The 17,740-nt window shown below is 39.9% G+C and overlaps 1 protein-coding gene across 1 annotated transcript in view; it reads left to right on the plus strand.

Annotated features, from left to right (window-relative positions):
• Positions 1-1,508, plus strand: part of LOC105359026 (glycine, alanine and asparagine-rich protein-like) — a 56,762-nt gene extending 55,254 nt beyond the window's left edge. Inside the window, exons 2-3 of the mRNA XM_011495501.1 lie at positions 798-1,057; positions 1,109-1,508. Coding sequence (XP_011493803.1) covers positions 798-1,057; positions 1,109-1,508 — 660 coding nt within the window. The remainder of the gene's footprint in view (positions 1-797; positions 1,058-1,108) is intronic.
• Positions 1,509-17,740: the final 16,232 nt, after the last annotated feature.

A 17,740-nucleotide genomic window follows, 5' to 3' on the forward strand; every position in this document is an offset into this window, starting at 1 on the left:
GCCACCGCCACCGCCACCGTCACCGCCACCACCACCACCACCACCGCCACCACCACCGCCACCACTACCACCGGCGCCGCTACTTCTGCCGCCGACGCCGCCGCTACCGGCGGCCTGTCCTTCTTTCTCTTTTCTTCTTCTCGCCGGTGTACAACCGCCCCACGCGATCTTCCCCTCCCTGACGTGGCTCTGCTTCGCGAATCGTTCCCCAGAGCGAGAGGACCCTCTTCTCTCTCTCCCGCCCTCGCGCTCTCCCGCCCGCTTTTCTCCCACTCTCGCGGTCGGGACGACGCGAGCGTCGTCGTCGTCGCCGACGTCAACTTCTTCCTCTCCCGGCCCAACGCTCACTCTCCCCACCTGCCGCGACCTGTATTCGCTAGATCTCGCGCCCGCTCTCACTCTCGTTCAATCTCTCTCTCTCTCTCTCTCTCTCTCTCTCTCTCCCTCTGGCTTCCCCACTCTCCTCCTTTAGTGCACCCCCCCGTGCCCGACGTCGGTCTTGCGTCTTGTCGTCCGCCAATGATCAAGCCGCTGTCACAGTGTCTCGGCGTCCGCCTCTCTTTCTCTGTCTCCTTCGCCCTCTTCCTCTCTCTCTCTCTCTCTCTCTCTCTCTCTCTATCTATTTCTCTCTGTCTATCAATCTGTCCTTCGACCCTCGAAACCCGACGTCGAGCTATCACCTCGACTAAGGCTGGACGCGATCGCCCTAGCTCGGACCACCGTGCGCTTCAATGATCCAGGTGCGGTGTCCTCGCGGTAAAGCGCAATCGCACGTGCTTGAGTCGTGGCGCTTCCAGGAGGCGACTTCCGCGGCTCGCGTCGCGCTTTTTTTCGTCCCTGTCCTGCACCTGCGCTCGCGTTGCCGCGCCTCGTATAAATCGCGGCGCCGAGGAGAGGAGCGAAGAGACGACGGCGGTTGCGGCTACGGCTACGGCGGCGGTGGCAGCGGCGGTGGCGGCGGTGGCGGCGACGGTGGTAGCGACGGTGGTGGCGGCGGCGGTGGCGGCGGCGGCGACGGTGGTAGCGACTGTGGTGGCGGCGGCGACGACGGCGGTCGGTAGTGGCAAAATCGCGGCGTCAGCGGTTGCGCGCACCCTTTTGAGCGCAGCCCCGCCCTTCCCGCGCGCACGCCAGCTGCTTGCTGCCGATTCACGACTCACCTTTTCTGCGTCTTCGCCTTCGCCTTCGCCTTCGCCTTCGCTTTCGTCTTTGCTTTCGCCTTCGCCTTCGCCTTCGCCTTCGCCTTCGCCTTCGCCTTCGCCTTCGCCTTCGCCTTCGCCTTCGCCTTCGCCTTCGCCTTCGCCTTCGCCTTCGCCTTCGCCTTCGCCTTCGCCTTCGCCTTCGCCTTCGCCTTCGCCTTCGCCTTCGCCTTCGCCTTCGCCTTCGCCTTCGCCTTCGCCTTCGCCTTCGCCTTCGCCTTCGCCTTCGCCTTCGCCTTCGCCTTCGCCTTCGCCTTCGCCTTCGCCTTCGCCTTCGCCTTCGCCTTCGCCTTCGCCTTCGAAATTTAGTTAAAATAGACATTGTATTCCGTCATCTTTTCAGAGCTCTCTGGTCTCCACAAAGTTCACGCAATCATGGATTAAAAGAAATTTTATTGAAATTTAATTGTATCGCATTACAATAGTTTTAGTATGAAACGCCCGTCTCCATTATAAAAGAGATGGCAATCTAAATGTTTCACCTCTCTTATACACTTAACATATAATTTTCACTGGTACAATAAAGTTCGCAGTAATTCTTGTATGTATACAAGCATATTAAAATGAAATGCATTTTTCGTGTAAAAGGCATACGAAAAAGCGTACTATGATTCATGTACTAGAAAAGCGCACGAGAATTATTTTCTGATTAAAATGATGGCATAAATTGCTAAGTTTTCATCGAATCATTAAGAATCATTATAAATATACTTGTTGAAAAAAACAACTGTTTAAGCTCCTGTTGTTACTGATCGCGATCCATGTTATTTTTAATGAAATAATTGGAAGAACATTGTACTCTTTATATTATATCTTGACTTTTTAAATCAATGACTATTTCACTATTTTTATTATATAATAATTTCGATGGTTTGAATATTATTAAAAAATTAATATAATATTGTATACGTTTTTCGCATTTCCTTTGATGTAAAAGAATATTCTTTAATATCTACTTTTGCTATTTGACGTGTTGAAAAAGATTTCTTTTCTTTTTTTCTAATAGTTATCAATTTACTAGTTCCTAATAAAAAATACATCCCTAGAAAACCATTGAAATAAATTCCCTTTTGTTGATTATTGTAGTGGTTTTTTTTTTATAAATTTTATAATTTTTATAAAATTTTGTTCTCTTATTTAGAAATTTATCTGATCTGAGAAATTTATCTCATTATAGAAATAGTATCTGTTACACATTATATTAATAAAACTCACAGTCACGCTTGATATTGAAAATTAAGTATTACAATATTCAGAATTCCATATTGTAATTGTATTGTATGCGTAAATGGCATGTTTCGATAATACATTTTCACAAATTATTATTATTATTATTCCAAATAAGTAATAATATTGTGTGACTGCATTGTAACGCTAAAATTCCGTAAATATCATTGATAATCTTTTATAATTTAAAAGTATTGAAATAATTACTTATTTATTTTTGCGACTATTTATGCGTTTAGAGCTTGATTTGACGAATTAGGTAGGAAAATGTTATGTATTAAAGTAGAAATAAATATATTCATACTGAAAGACTATAAAATTTATTTCAGAATTTATTTCATAAAACATTTACCTGTAAAAATTGTGCTTTTATTTATAATAAAAATGTTTAAAAAATCACTTAACTTACACTAAATACAAAAGATTTATTGATCAAGTAGCAAATTTATTTCTCTGCACCTTCAGCATAATATTTATTAATTCGTTTGTTGCACAATAATGGCAACAGAATGGCTTTTCTATATAAGCCTAAAGGCATTTGAAATTATTATAGATCGCAAACGATTATAATATTATTTTTTTAATTATAAATATTTTTAATAATTTCATAATATAATATTCGATGATGAGGGATTGAAATCTGTGTAGTTAAAAATTGAAGCTTTAAGTAGCAGAAATTTTATTACGTATTACATATTCTGCATTATATAATTTCTGTACACAGTATAAACTTTCATTTTTATTACGTTCCCTCGTGTGAATTCTACTTTTTGTATTCTAATTCTACTTTTTTCATTATATTATCCGTACGTGCGACGTCATTATATCAAAGATATTAATTATATTAATTATATTAACAATTTAATGACACTAATTCTATTAATAATTTAAAATTATTTTTAAAACCAATACTCATGTTTCACTCACGGTGAGTTGTTAAATATTATGATTAATGTATGTATAAAGTTGGTTAAGTAGAATACTAAGTCCCTTACATTTTCAATAAACAATTTTACGAGAAATATTGATATAGCTACAAAAAGTGCATAATTTTATTAAATTTTACTTCAATAAATAACATAGACATTGTTTTTGTTTTACAACCTCCGATTTAATGAAACTCTATTCAATTCATTTCATTAATTCTGCTTATTTTTTGCAATAATCAACTTACAAATAGTAAATAAGACATAAATATTTTATGTATTAATTCCTAAAATATATCATAGCATTTAGAAAACAATTTCTATAACATAAAAAATGTTCATACCAATTCAGTAAAGATTTTTCTTTATCTAATAGAGGAGAAAGTCGAAAACGTTAAAACGCTATACGAAAAATCAAAAAAGTTTGAATCTCCCCCAACGATCATTTCATAAGTGAAAGCACTTGAATGAAAGAAATAATGTATTTCGTAGATTATAATTAATTAATTGAGCACTATTTTTTATCAACACCTTATGTCCATTGTAAGGCACAAGATTATCTTTTGTGAATTAAAATTTGTTCACTGTTTTAAATTATTTTTTTAATTTATTTCGTAAACTTCTCTTAAATTTAGATGCCTTTAATATTTAAATTGTTGAATATAATTTATAATCAGAATAACGTCAAATTAAATTATATAATAATAATTTATAGTGGATAATAACATATTATGATAATAATAAATTATGGGAATATTAGCTTATAAACAGTCATTTCGAGCAATATAAGAGTTAGATTAAATTTAATTTAAAATTTTAGGAATACGATAGTACGTAATAGAATTTCCTTTACGAAACAAACACGTATTTTTTTCTTTCAACGGAGATAATGATAGTAAATTTGAAACATTATACAAGAGTGAAAAATCAAATAAAACAAAAAATTTATATATATACGTATATATATAGAAACCTTTTTATTAAATGTTTTTATCAATGTTTTTTTTATTTATATTTTTTGCAATTCTTTTCTGTTTTCTTTTAACTATAAAGAAATTACTTTGAAAAATTTCTTAGAGCTTTATGATTCAATATGTAGTAATAAGATATATTACTGAGATGAAAAGCCACGAAAAATTTACAGAATTTTTGTAAATTTTCATTTTTAATGTTGATTTTTCTTTACATGTTACTTTTTTTTTTTTTTTTTTTTTTTTTTTTTTTTGAGTATTACCTGGTCCATAAACGGTACACGAAATATTATAGCGATAAAATCATGTATATATATTTTATTACAATTAATATCTGAAATTTGAACTATAATGTGTAATTAATTATTGTGTCGATTAAGGATTTTTATTTTTACAACTTCACTTTAACATTATTATAACATGAAATTAATTAATTTTTAATTATTTGATAATCAAGCTAGAATAAATATAGGATAAAACAAAGTATATTAATTTCTATTAATACTTAGAAGCATTCAGTATATTGATTTTTCAGATAAAACTCAAACTTTGTTTTAAGTGCTCAGATTAACGAGCTAAAACGGCTTTTACTTTCGAAGCTTAGTGAGACTTAAAATTTTGCTTGCTTATCTGAAATTCTGATCGCTGTTTGATATTTTTATGATCTGAAATATTTGTGCGCGAGAGCAGATTCAGATTTGTGAAAATTGGTACTAATGCGGAGAAATCAGGCAAATTAGAAAACACGTAGAGGCTGTGTAATAACGCTCAAACAGCGTTCAATTTATCGGATTACCAGGAGTTTGTAATTGGAGTGGAACACCCACCAGCACAAGCTGGCGCGGAAGCTTTTGAAATCGTATAACCAGCGAACATTACTCGTTACTTTAACGAGTAAATGCTGCCGCGAATCACAGCGAATTATAAGGTGCTTGGCGCGTCAGCAAAGAAAGCTCGAAAATTCGTTGCTGGAGGTGCACATTGCCGGAGTCGAGCGACGCATTGCGCGATCTGCGCGTTCCCCGTACGAAAATATCGCGAGACCACGGAGCGGCTGCACCATCCACACGCTTTAGCGACCAAACATCACAACCGAGATATCCCTAGGTTGGCCACTTATTTTTATCCCGTCGCTCGTAAATGCTCGTTCGTTTCTTCGGTCATTTCTCGATGGCTGTCGCACTCCCTCTTCTCTTCTCCATTCGTTCACCATCGATGATTCCTGCAGAGATGCTCGCGTTTTTCATTCGCACTCTATCGGCCACTTACGAAATGCAATTTCAATTTTCGAACGATTTTTATCAACAATTATATTTTATGCTTAATTAGTTATGCCGAGAGAAAGTTATATAATTCATTAGTTTAATGATATTTGGTAATCGAAAATTAATTTATCTTTTAACGGGGGCCTTTGCAAAGCTCCACTCGTTAATGATATTTCTAGAATAGCCAGAGAATTTTTGTATTGGGATAAAGTTATTGTTTTTAACTAAATATAATTATTGTCGATTCACTTGTGAGCTTCGACATAGAATTTGCGACATGCGACGTTGATGTCAATTTGATTTTTGTAAAAAGCCTTCGAAATCTCATATGATTTTGTAAAAGCAAATACTTCATCCACTCGATTATAAGACACTTTTTTTTTTGTATTTCTAAGACTTTTTGTATTACGCCTGGCTAATTTAAAAATGTGCTACATCCACTGCTCGTAAATATTCATAAAACATATATGGAAAGTAATTATTTATTATGCCGATATGGGTATTTTATCACAATGATATCTCGATTTTCGGCAAAGACATGAAGTCGATGGCAATCGATGCAATTTAATATTCATACTTTACAAGCTCGAATTTACCCGTGAATTTTTAATTTTGTCAATCGCATTATTACCATAAGTAAACTTCACAAAGATATATATATATATATATAATATGCAATGAATTGTGATTTTATCTCATTCAATTGTTTATTTCATATTTCCAGTTTAATGGTCCTAATCAAAGATATAAAATTTTATTTGATAAACCAAAATGCATCGAATAATGTTGAATAAAGTATATTGTAAAACAAATTCTTTTTTAGTCTAATTTCAAAATTGAAAAAATTGCAATAAAAAGTTATCATGCCCCTAAGCTACATACATTTGAAATTGAATTTTCGATTTCTCGACTTCGGAGTCTGGATGAAACAATTATTCTAATGCATCAATGCATAATAAAATGATGCATGTTTTAGTGGATTCATAAACATTGCAATTAAAAAAAAAGCTTAATGTAGAAATATCGATTACGTAGTATTGTATGATTGATAATTTTAAATTCGAGTGGCTAAAATCAAAAAGTTTATTCTTTAATTATATTGAAATGAATACATAGTAAAGTATGTTCACAAGAATAACATTATAAATTCAATAAAGATATGATGTTTATAAGCGGACAGCGCTAATTGAAAATAATATTTATACTTCATATAGATTTGATACCATCGTATTAGTTTTATTTTTAAACGTATTGAAGCGAGTTAAAAAAAAAAAGTAGAAATTGAACAATTTTGAAAATTAAATAATAATTCAACGTCTCCTTATTCACTTTATCTAATCAAATTTCAATTGTATAATTATAGGGCAATTTAATGCCTGAAATAATTATATTTCTATAAGTATTATCAAATAATGCGTCGTTGCATTGGATAAAAATTGTAAATAAAAGGTCAAATAATAATAATAATAATAATTATAATAATAATAATAATAATAATAATAACAATAATAATCGTGTCTTTTAAAATAATTTTGTTTGTAGTGGGGACGACTTGAGAAGTACGTGATAAAGTATTATCGAAGACATTATTCGTCCCATAAGTCGTTGTTATTCTTGATATTAAAAGTAAGTTAATCAAGTTTTCGATAAAGTTGAAAAATGCAAAGCGCTGTAAAGTTGTCCGAGTCACATAAGGAGGAAAAGTTTTCCTTGAAAACTCTCCGAGACTTCCATGCTTAAATGTATATCGCTGAGTGATACAATTTGATATTGCGCCTAGGAGCGAGCAGCTTTAAAATCGTTTATTAAATTAAATGAAATTATTAATTAAAAGCAAGAGAAAGCTCAGGCGCTGTGCAAGAGAGAACCTAATGAGCGGCCGTCGCTCTGTCGAACGCGTAATTCGTCGCGGATCGGTTTTCAGTAGGTGTTCTGTAAACCGACACTCTCCGAGCCTTTTCTCTACTCTCTTTTTTCTTCTTCTTTTCTTTTCTTTTTTTTTCTTCTTTTCTTTATTTTTTTTTTTTTTTTTTTTTTTTTTTTTTTGTCCCTCGCTCATTCTCTCAATTCTCTCTTTCCTCTGTTGCCGCGCGAGAGGACTCATAAGCCTACACACTAACCATTTTAAGCGCGTGCACTTCCATCTGTCTGTCGTACAGTATATTTTTCGTTTGACGTGTTCTCCTCCAGCTCGTCTCCCTCTACTTTTCCCTTGCTTGATTTACCTCTTGTTATTTTTGCTGAAAAAGGCCTATTTAGCCGTCGCTCCGATACCATTCGACTTTCATGGGACTTTCTTCGTCTCGCTACTTTTATCGCTTTACCCTCCTCGCTCGAGCCTCGCATTGCAAAACCGAGCACCGAACAATCCCATTCAATTCCTTCATGACGTGAGATGATTAAACGACTCCTTCATGTGCTTCTGTTCTAAATTTCTTATCCAGCAATTGGCGACTCCTTAATACACTCTCCTATCTATCAGACTCCCCAATGTTTCTTCAAATGTCTCTCAAAGCCGATTATTAAAGTCAAATGGCCGTGTCCCCGGGTAATTCTCACCCTGGATTTTCTTTTAGCCGACGCACAAATTCGAGGCACTAATTGACCGAGCACCTAAATAAGAATGGCCAGGTGGTGAGAAGTCCGCTATCGGGCGGCAATTCGGATATTTATTTTCCATACGTAATTAATGGAAGCGGATGCATAGATTAATTTTTGCCATTCAGCGAGCTGATCGACAGGGGCGCGTTTCTTATTTATTAATGCTGATTACCAACGTTTAAATTGAAATACAGCAAAATGTAATTATTACAAAACATACGGTGTAAGGTAATTATAGCCGGGCGTGTAATGCAGCCAGAAAAAGGGGGCAGGTGTTTTTACAGCGTGTCGAGAGGGTCAACGAGTGAGAGCGAGCTGAACCAGGATTCGTAACAGCGTGCTTCGCTTCTCCGACACGAGGCTTATGCGACGTGCAATGTATACTTGTGTGCATTGCGCTCCTCCAGCTCGACCGTATTTCTGCCCTCGCATACGAGCCGAGTGTACAAATTCAATTTCTGCGCCTTCATCCCTGTGTTAGCCGCGTACGACCAACTTTTTCCTCTTTGCTCGCACTCCTGAAAATCTGCTCTATTTCAGGCGCGGCTTTTACCTCTAATTTCCAACGAATGCGTTTCATTTACATAAGCGCGGCGCTCGCGATGCTCGATCCTCATGCGAATTATTAATGCTCGCTTCGTTCGTTCACCCAGCTTTCTTTTTTTTTTTTTGCTTTCTTTTTTTTTTTTTTTTAGTTTTTCTCTTGTTTTTTGTTTCTTTTTTTCAGCTACGCGATAAGCTTCTTTCGCAATTGTGCCACACTTCTCTGATCATATTCTTATTAAAATATACTATGCAGCATCTTTGATTTTGATGTGGAGAATATCCGTGGCTATTGTGTACGACGGATGAGGCAGGGCATTGTTGCATCAGTACTTCCACCAACTTGGAAGCAAATTTATTTGCTTTCTAGCGCAATGTTTGTTTTCTTCATCATCATCAACATCGTCGTCGTAATCATAATCGTCGTAATCATCATCATCGTCATCATCACCATCATCATCGTCTTCATCGTCATCATCGCCATCATCATCATCATCATCATCATCATCATCATCATCATCATCATCATCATCATCATCATCATCATCATCATCATCATCATCATCATCATCATCATCATCATCATCATCATCATCATCATCATCATCATCATCATCATCATCATCATCATCATCATCATCATCATCATCATCATCATCATCATCATCATCATCATCATCATCATCATCATCATCATCATCATCATCATCATCATCATCATCATCATCATCATCATCATCATCATCATCATCATCATCATCATCATCATCATCATCATCATCATCATCATCATCATCATCATCATCATCATCATCATCATCATCATCATCATCATCATCATCATCATCATCATCATCATCATCATCATCATCATCATCATCATCATCATCATCATCATCATCATCATCATCATCATCATCATCATCATCATCATCATCATCATCATCATCATCATCATCATCATCATCATCATCATCATCATCATCATCATCATCATCATCATCATCATCATCATCATCATCATCATCATCATCTCCTTCTTCTTCTTCTACTTCTTCTCCCTATTATTTTCAATAAATAATAAAATGAAATTTCAATACTTATGTGCCAATTTGATTTGATCAATGAGGTAAATTGGCATTCGTTAAAATTGGCAGACCTAATTTTTATACGGAACTTGTCACATTTATTATTTCACTTTGTCGATCACGCGGTAAAAATGTATGAATAAATAAGAAAATAAATTATGAAAAATAACGTTGAAAGTTAGCTTTAATTAAATGCACAGGTGTTTGCTAATTTGTGATGAGGAGCGCGGACGACGATGGAACGAGGGAGGAGGGAGGAGGGTGGTGAGATGAGGGCGTATGGCGGGGGTGGGGGTGGGAGGGCGTAGGAAAAAATTCCCTTCGACTGTTATTTAATTTTTGTTAGTAAAAAATGGAGAGGAGGCAGAGAGAGAGAGCGAGAGAGAGAGAGAGAGAGAGAGAGAGAGAAAGCAAGAAAAAGAAAAATTGTTCGATAATAAAAAAACAAAATAAAAAAGAAAGAAAAGGGGGGAATACTTAAAATATCTTAGGCTACGCTCTAAAGACTACATTTTAACCGAATATATTCATTGTAACCATTATAAACACGACACTCGGTTTCATAGCGCGCGATGAAAAAACAAAAGAAACTTTGAAGTATTACGAAGCATGTCATTGTGAAGAAGTCCTTATTCAAAAGCAAATAAAGACTGCACTAGTAATTTTTAAGCCCTGGGACGAAATCGGTCAACATACGTCATGGATATCGACATTTTTGTCCACCCAAGAGGAAGCCCAGGAAATTATACGTGTGACTTCATTTGAATAAACAAGAGGGTAGTACTTCTTTATCGTTCGCTTCTCTACCTTTCTTTGACATTACACACACGATCCCCTCCTTAACCGCGGCTCTTTCGAAAAATTGACTATTTGTTTTCAAGGATGTTCACACGCTGAGGGCACGGAAACGTAGGAGCGGCGACTTAGGCTTTATTCAATTAAATCCCGCGACTTTATCGAGGCCTTGTTCTTTTTACCCTGCGCTGAAACATGGCTTTACAATCTTCCGAGCCCTCGAGAGAGCTAAAAGAAAAAGAAGAGCGAGTTAACGCATTCCGTTGCCTCACTCACTCTCTCTCTCTCTCTCTCTCTCTCTCTCTCTCTCTCTCTCTCTCTCCTTGCCTACTTCTTTTTTTTGTTCGCTCCTCTGCATGTTCGTTATACATACGCGGACGCACGCACGCACGCACATATAGAGAGAGAGAGAGTATGAGAGAGAGAGAGAGAGAGAGCGCAGTCAAGACAAAAAGATAATGTTCGAGGAAGAGAGTGTGTACTAACGTACGTGTTCACGAGTGCGATGGTGTGTGCGGGGGGTGATTGTTGTGTGGCGGATGGATGGATGGCAAGGGGTGGGGATCTTAAATTTCTTCTTTTATGCATCAATTTCTTAACATGATGTACGTACCTTGATGTACGTACATTGATAACTACCACAGTTTTGTTCGAGTCGTCGAGAGCCTTACGAGTGACGTGTACACGTGGGAATAGATGTAATACCGGTCAAGGGACTCTCTCGGTAACGTATGCTTACTCCTTGTTGAGCTGCGTCACTGTTTTGCCTCTGCCCTTTCAACACGCGAACATTATCGCCCCTAGACATCCATCATTTTTCAACAGATTCATTCGGTTTTGCTTATTAAAAACAACCCGCCCATTCTTACAGCACTTGGACGGGTAGCGACGTTTTTCAATCTAACGTACCTCTGCGCTCTACGACGACCAATCAGTTTCGCGATCATCATCCAGTCGACAAGGAACAAAGCTGGGTTTCAAGAGTCCAACGTGACAATGAGAAAAGCAGTGATATCGAAGGAGTTTATGTTTAGTCGACTAAAGCAACGATTTAGTTTCTGGTAGAGAATCGGCATTTATGAAATATTCGGGCGAAAGGCGTTTGGGCTCTAAGCACTGACAATCCTCCGGCGTCATAGTACATACAAAATTTGACGGGAACCTCTTGAGCAAACTAGTATAGGGGGGGGGGCAAGGAAAATGTGCTAGAAAATTCGTAGTAGGAGAAAAAGTCAATTCAGCGTGAGTGCTCCTCGCTCACCGGAGAAAATGTACAGCCAAGCAAAAATGCATGATAAAAGAGCGATGAGGTCGTTGCAAAGTGGCGCGGGATATGGCGAAGCGAGGCAGGAATTCGGAAAGGAAGGTATATATAAGGGGCTATCAGGCATAAAAGAACCGTTAACGGATGACGTATATTAGGGATACTCCGGTCGAGTGGGGCAGACCCGAGGATCCCAAGCCCAAGCCTCTCCCTGTCCTTTGGCCGCTATAAAAGCCACTCGCTTCCCTCCTTCTCGACCCTCAGCCAAAAGGCCAATCCCTCGCTTCCCCGCTCCTAATTTTATCGATCGGGAATAAAGCGCGTTCCGAACCGCCGTCACTGACACGTGTATCGGGCATGTGTGCGTGGGTACGTGGGCCGCTGTCGCTCTCGAGTCAACTTTGAGGCGACTACTCCGCGCGGCATTCGACCGAGATTGTGCCGGGGGACTTGCACACACGTATACGAGCGCACCTCCGCTCGTTTAGTCACAATTATTCATTTGCCTTGACATCCTTCCGCACGGGCTCTGAGTCGATTCGCCAGCGCGATCCAGTCGCACCGATATTCTGAAATCATAAATTATGTGAATCGTTAATTGCGATAAGGATCGGAAAGCTCGGCAAGGAGCCGTTGTGTAGCCTCGCGCGCACGACGTGCACTTCTGTCGTGAACGTTGCCATTAAGTAACAACGATTTTGCATACATTTTATTTTTATTAGCTTTCATGTGTAACCTTACCATTTATAAGGACAAAAAGGCAAGAAAGTCTCACGCTATATATTTTTAAGTTGGCTTTTCTTTTTGCCTCATTTATAACGAGACTTCGGACTAGAATTAATAAAAACCGTACGAAGCGAGTCTTTACAAATAAACGAGCAAAAGTGTTATTAGTTGTCCGTGAACAAGGGGATCAATGCCTCCATTACTTTTCCAATTTCTTCGCGTTATAATTATCATCGAGTACCCCCCCCCCCCTTGCGTGGCCCATTCGTTGCATGTGAATTGCAAAAGCATCGCGAACGATTTTCCACGATGGTTATGATCAATGATTTTTCGTTTCTTTTTTTTTTTTGCTCTACGCGCACTGTCGATTCATATTCGATCTCTAAACACTTTCTCAATTCGCTATTATTAATGCGTGGGCGACATTTTGCAAAATAATAATTAAGCCGGGGGAAAAGGGATGAAGAATATCACCACGTTACTCGCCAACCATGTAACGACTGTGTCGGTGACAATTCTCATTGCTATCCTTATTAAATACCACGATTCCATGCCAGCAATATTAAAAATATTAAAAATATTCGCTGCTTAGCTGTAACAGTTGCTCGCCCGATAACATTTATGTCATTGTTCAACACTGTATTCCTCCCACAAGCAAATCATAATTTTTAAACTCTGGCTAAAATAGTATACGACCATAAATATTAATCACCGAGAGAAATTTAAGCGATCCGTAGAAAGTATAAAAAAGACTCTTATCTATATCGGTATCACGAAACGAAAACTGTCATTAAAAGCCTAGCGCTTGGAAGTCAGGTTACGGCGTTTGATGCTTAGTCGGAGATCGCATAAAAGCGCGCGTTCGTGATCACGCGCAGCCCGGATCGATTAGCGAGCAAACGCTCGTAGCGTGTGCAGCGTGCGGTACAAGTTAAAGTCAAGTTGCTGCAGTACTCGATGCACACACGCTGTGCGTGCGCGCGCGTATCTGTATGTGTGTGTGAGAGAGAAGAGAGAGATAAAGAGAGAGAGAGAGAGAGAGAGAGAGAGAGAGAGGAGAGAGAGAGAGAGAGACAAATGGAGAGAAAGAGCTGAGAAAATTGACCCAGCGTGGAGGAGCTAAGTGGCAGTTCGCTTTTTCTATTCTCGCTGATCGATACCACTTGAAGCATTACCTCGGGCAAAGATTGCAGAAGGGGTTTACGCGCGCGAACGTTTTTTACATTCGCCCCCGCACCTCGCACACGAATGCACACACGTGTTTATGAACTAGCCAACCGTCCTGAACTACTCTCCCCGACACTCTCACCCCCTCTCTGTCTCTCTCTCTCTCTCTCTCTCTCTCTCTCTCTCTCTTTATCTCTCTCTTCTCTCTCACACACACATACAGATACGCGCGCGCCTATTAGATTCTCTATCAACCCTAGCAGCTTACAAGTCTTCGCGGAACCATGAAATCCTCGGGATGCTTAAGGCTCTAGTGCGTCAGTCACCCTACCCCACTCTAGACTCTAGGCTCATGTCGAGACGGGAGCATCCATTATCGATGACGTTTATCTCTTTTCAGCATTTTGAATGAGCCTTTTTGCGAAAAACTTAGCGAAGGCTAATTGCTCTTGCACGCCGAGATTGCACAATCGTTACGATTACGATTTACGGAAAGTCTCTAGAGTTTTTTGCAATTATCCGTTGCTCGGACTTTTTTTAACGAAACGCCCCCCCCCTCTTATTTGCATTAGGAGATAGGCAGGCATAGTGTCATTGCCTTGGATATCTCTTATCGTTCGTTCGAAACTCCGTCGATATTATTGTGTGTGTGCCTTAGTGGCGCGTAACGGAAAATACCACTAAGCCTCTCAATGAAACTAATTCTTTTAATCGAAAAAAAGGATTTTAAAATTATCTGAAACGTATAATAGATCTTTTCTTGCTGAGGCGCGTGCATTATCTGAACAGCAATTTATTTTAACTGATTATAAAATAAAAATTTTTTTTTTTATTTATTATTATTTTTTTTTATTTTTTAAGCGAATGAGTTTTAAGCTATAAAAGTCTTTCTGCGCAATATTTTATATCTAATCATTAAAAAATGTGCATATATATATATAGACTTTGACATATTTTTACGAAAGTCATGAAATGAATTAGAAATTAAAATTGAGTTTCTCTCTCTCTCTCTCTCTCTCTCTCTCTCTCTCTCTCTTAAATATATTTCCTTCTGTCATTTATGTTTTTGTATTTTTATTGTGTTAAATTTAGTTTCTTTTAAATTGCAGAAAATCCTAGATGCAATTATAATTGCTTCGTTAGAATACGGGGTACTTACTTTTATGCTCCTTTATATAGTGCAATGGGCTAAGTCGCTCTTAATCGCAATGAAGTGAGCTCTGATTTTTGTGCAAAGTTAACTACAATTTTTGTCTACACTCGAGTTTGTCGATGCTTGACACGATATTTGTTCTCGGAACGGGATCGAAAATATTTTCTTTGTTCGCACATAGAGGCCTCGCTTGGCATTAATGTAGCGTGCTTCGACGACGCGCGAGGAAAATAATGAAAAACAATTGAATCGAAAGAAGCAACGAAGCCGGAGGAAAGAGAGTGTCACGGGCATGTGTAAGGTAGAGAAATACCGAAGGAGCCTAGCGGCAATTTAGTCGAGTGAAATGACAAAATCTGGCATGAAGCCGTAAGTCGATAATAAGTAGCCGCATGAAGTACAGTGGCAGTGTCCGTGTAAAGTCAAGTGGCAAAAAAAGTAGTGAAAAAATCGAAAGAGAAGGAAAAAAGGCCGTGTGCGCGCGTGTGTGGTGGGGCCGTGAGGGTCGAGCAGTGGTCGTCGTGAGGTTGACTCGAAGCGGCTGGGACGAGGGCGAGGGCGAGGGCGAGGGCGAGTTCGAAAAAGGAAGCGGGTATGTCGTGCAGCCTATATCCAAGACGGTCGCATGTCATATCAGCAATCATCGTCCGCTGTGTATGGGATACACAGGTATGTCTGTATAATGCCGCGGCCACTCGGCGATAGTGGTAACTGTTAGTGCCTCCATGCGTATATTACGGGGATTTAGTTCGAGCTCGCATGCTCGGAGACTGATGTGACCGCGGAGACCGCCTCGTCGGGACATGCGAGCTCCTCCCCCGCTCCCCCCCCCCCGCGCTACACCGAGCTCGACATCGCGCTCGCTCACGCGTATATCGCCCTGAAAGGGAAAAAAATGGCCGGAGAGATCAACGAGATTCACTGTGCCCGACCACCTCCTCATTTCGTCGTCGCCACACCCTCCCCCTGGAAGTTGGGGCGTGAGGCGCGGGTGAGACGGGAATGTGACCGGTGGAGGAGGGAAGGTTACTCTGGGGGGCAACGAGCACAGCCCGACACTGCTTAGGCTTACGCGATTATGAGTCGGCCAGTGTTCGTCCGTTTAACGAATGGTACGCGCACGACTTGCCCCCTCCTACCCCCTAAACCGTTAGGATATTCAAATTGCCCATTGAGGATTAGCTGCTAGTGCTGCTGCTCCTCCTGGTCGTGGCGGTTATGGTTACGGTGACTATGACGGTGGCGTTGGGAGGGGGTGGGATTTTTTGATGATGTGCCTTGGCACTAAGAGTCTCGCGTGAATATAGCGCGACTTGGTCACTCCGTTGCGTAGCTGCGAGAATCGAGTGTCTGGAAGTCACTGTGGCTAGAATGAATGACGAGCGGGCGAGAAATTATTAGTAATTTGAAGTGGCCGGCGATGCGATGCCGAGACGAATTTCCATGTCCGCTTCAAGCGAGCAAATTCAAGCTCAGCTCTAATAATTACTTTAGAGTAGTGAAACGCAATCTCGTGCATAGAGTCGTTCTCCTAAGCGTCAACGCATAAATATTGTGATTGGTAGGCTTCGAATAAATTGTACGGTAGAAACGATATTTCCTGAAAAATTATGAAGACCATATAAATTATACTAATGTATTATTATTTAGCGAATTAAGCGCTCGAGAGGGCTTGCATTTAGTTATCGAGTAAAGATATTTTTCATATTTCCTACATTCTAATTTTCCTTCTTCCAGCGCGAGGAATCAGCGTGTAAAAGATATCGAAGAGAAGGATATTGCGAAAGAAAGAGAAGAAGGCTAGCGTGACTTTCATGTTTCAGGTCAGAACAATATATTTCGTTATATTATATTATTACGGTGTGGCCTGGGCGCCGTTATTTATCGCTCGCGACATTATGTAGGAGCAGCGAGCTCGAAACCAACGTTGCTACGACGATGAGCGGCACAAGCTCTCTCTCTCTCTCTCTCTCTCTCTCTCTCTCTTTCACTGCCACCTCTCATCCCCCCTCCAACCAACACACTCATTCCGACCCCTAGCCAGCTGAGAGAACATTTATCGCGAAAGCTTCAACTCATTCCGTCCTGCCGCGTCTTTATTGACCTTCCGACGTTCCGACGCTCCATTCCGGCATCCCGATGCCGGAGGAGGAACGTCTAGATTAGTTTTCTCGCCTAAGAAGTTTAAGGGGGGTGGATGGACCACCTCTCCCTCGCGTTCCTCGCTACAAATACTCGATTGCCCAGTGACATATGTAAGCGAGACATTGATTTTACACCGATTTTACTCGACATCTGCCAATGTCCATACCAACACTATATGCCGTTATGGCTGATGGAAATCCTTTGGACATCCAGCATCTCTAAAAATATATCCACGCTACAATTACCATTATTTTTTCCGTCATGCCAACGGACGAAGAGTAGATTCGTTTTAAGGGAAGCAGAGGTCGTCCCTGCCAACGGTCCGTAAAAATCCCTTATCACTTTCCCGAATCTCGCCCTTTAATTGTGACGGGGCTTATCAATGCGCCGGCACCCCAGCCGATACGCAGTCGCAAGTCTCTTTAAATCGAATAATAAAGCGCAAGTTTTTTAGCGCCCTACACCCCCATCGGCCTCCACCACATTCATGCTCGACTGCGACGTCGAGCGCGCAATAACTAGCCGAGTGCGGCTAATTAGCAACGTCAGTGTCGAAAGAACAGGGCGGTTCTGCTTTGCGCGCCAAGCCAAACAAAATCCAAGCTTATATTTATCGAATTAAAGCCGAAGCTCGTCCGCTTCACGTTCGCTTCTCGGTCCTCTTCTCGGT

This window comes from Ceratosolen solmsi, unplaced genomic scaffold, assembly GCF_000503995.2.
Source record: "Ceratosolen solmsi marchali unplaced genomic scaffold, CerSol_1.0 scaffold1, whole genome shotgun sequence".
NCBI classification, from domain to species: Eukaryota; Metazoa; Arthropoda; class Insecta; order Hymenoptera; family Agaonidae; genus Ceratosolen; species Ceratosolen solmsi.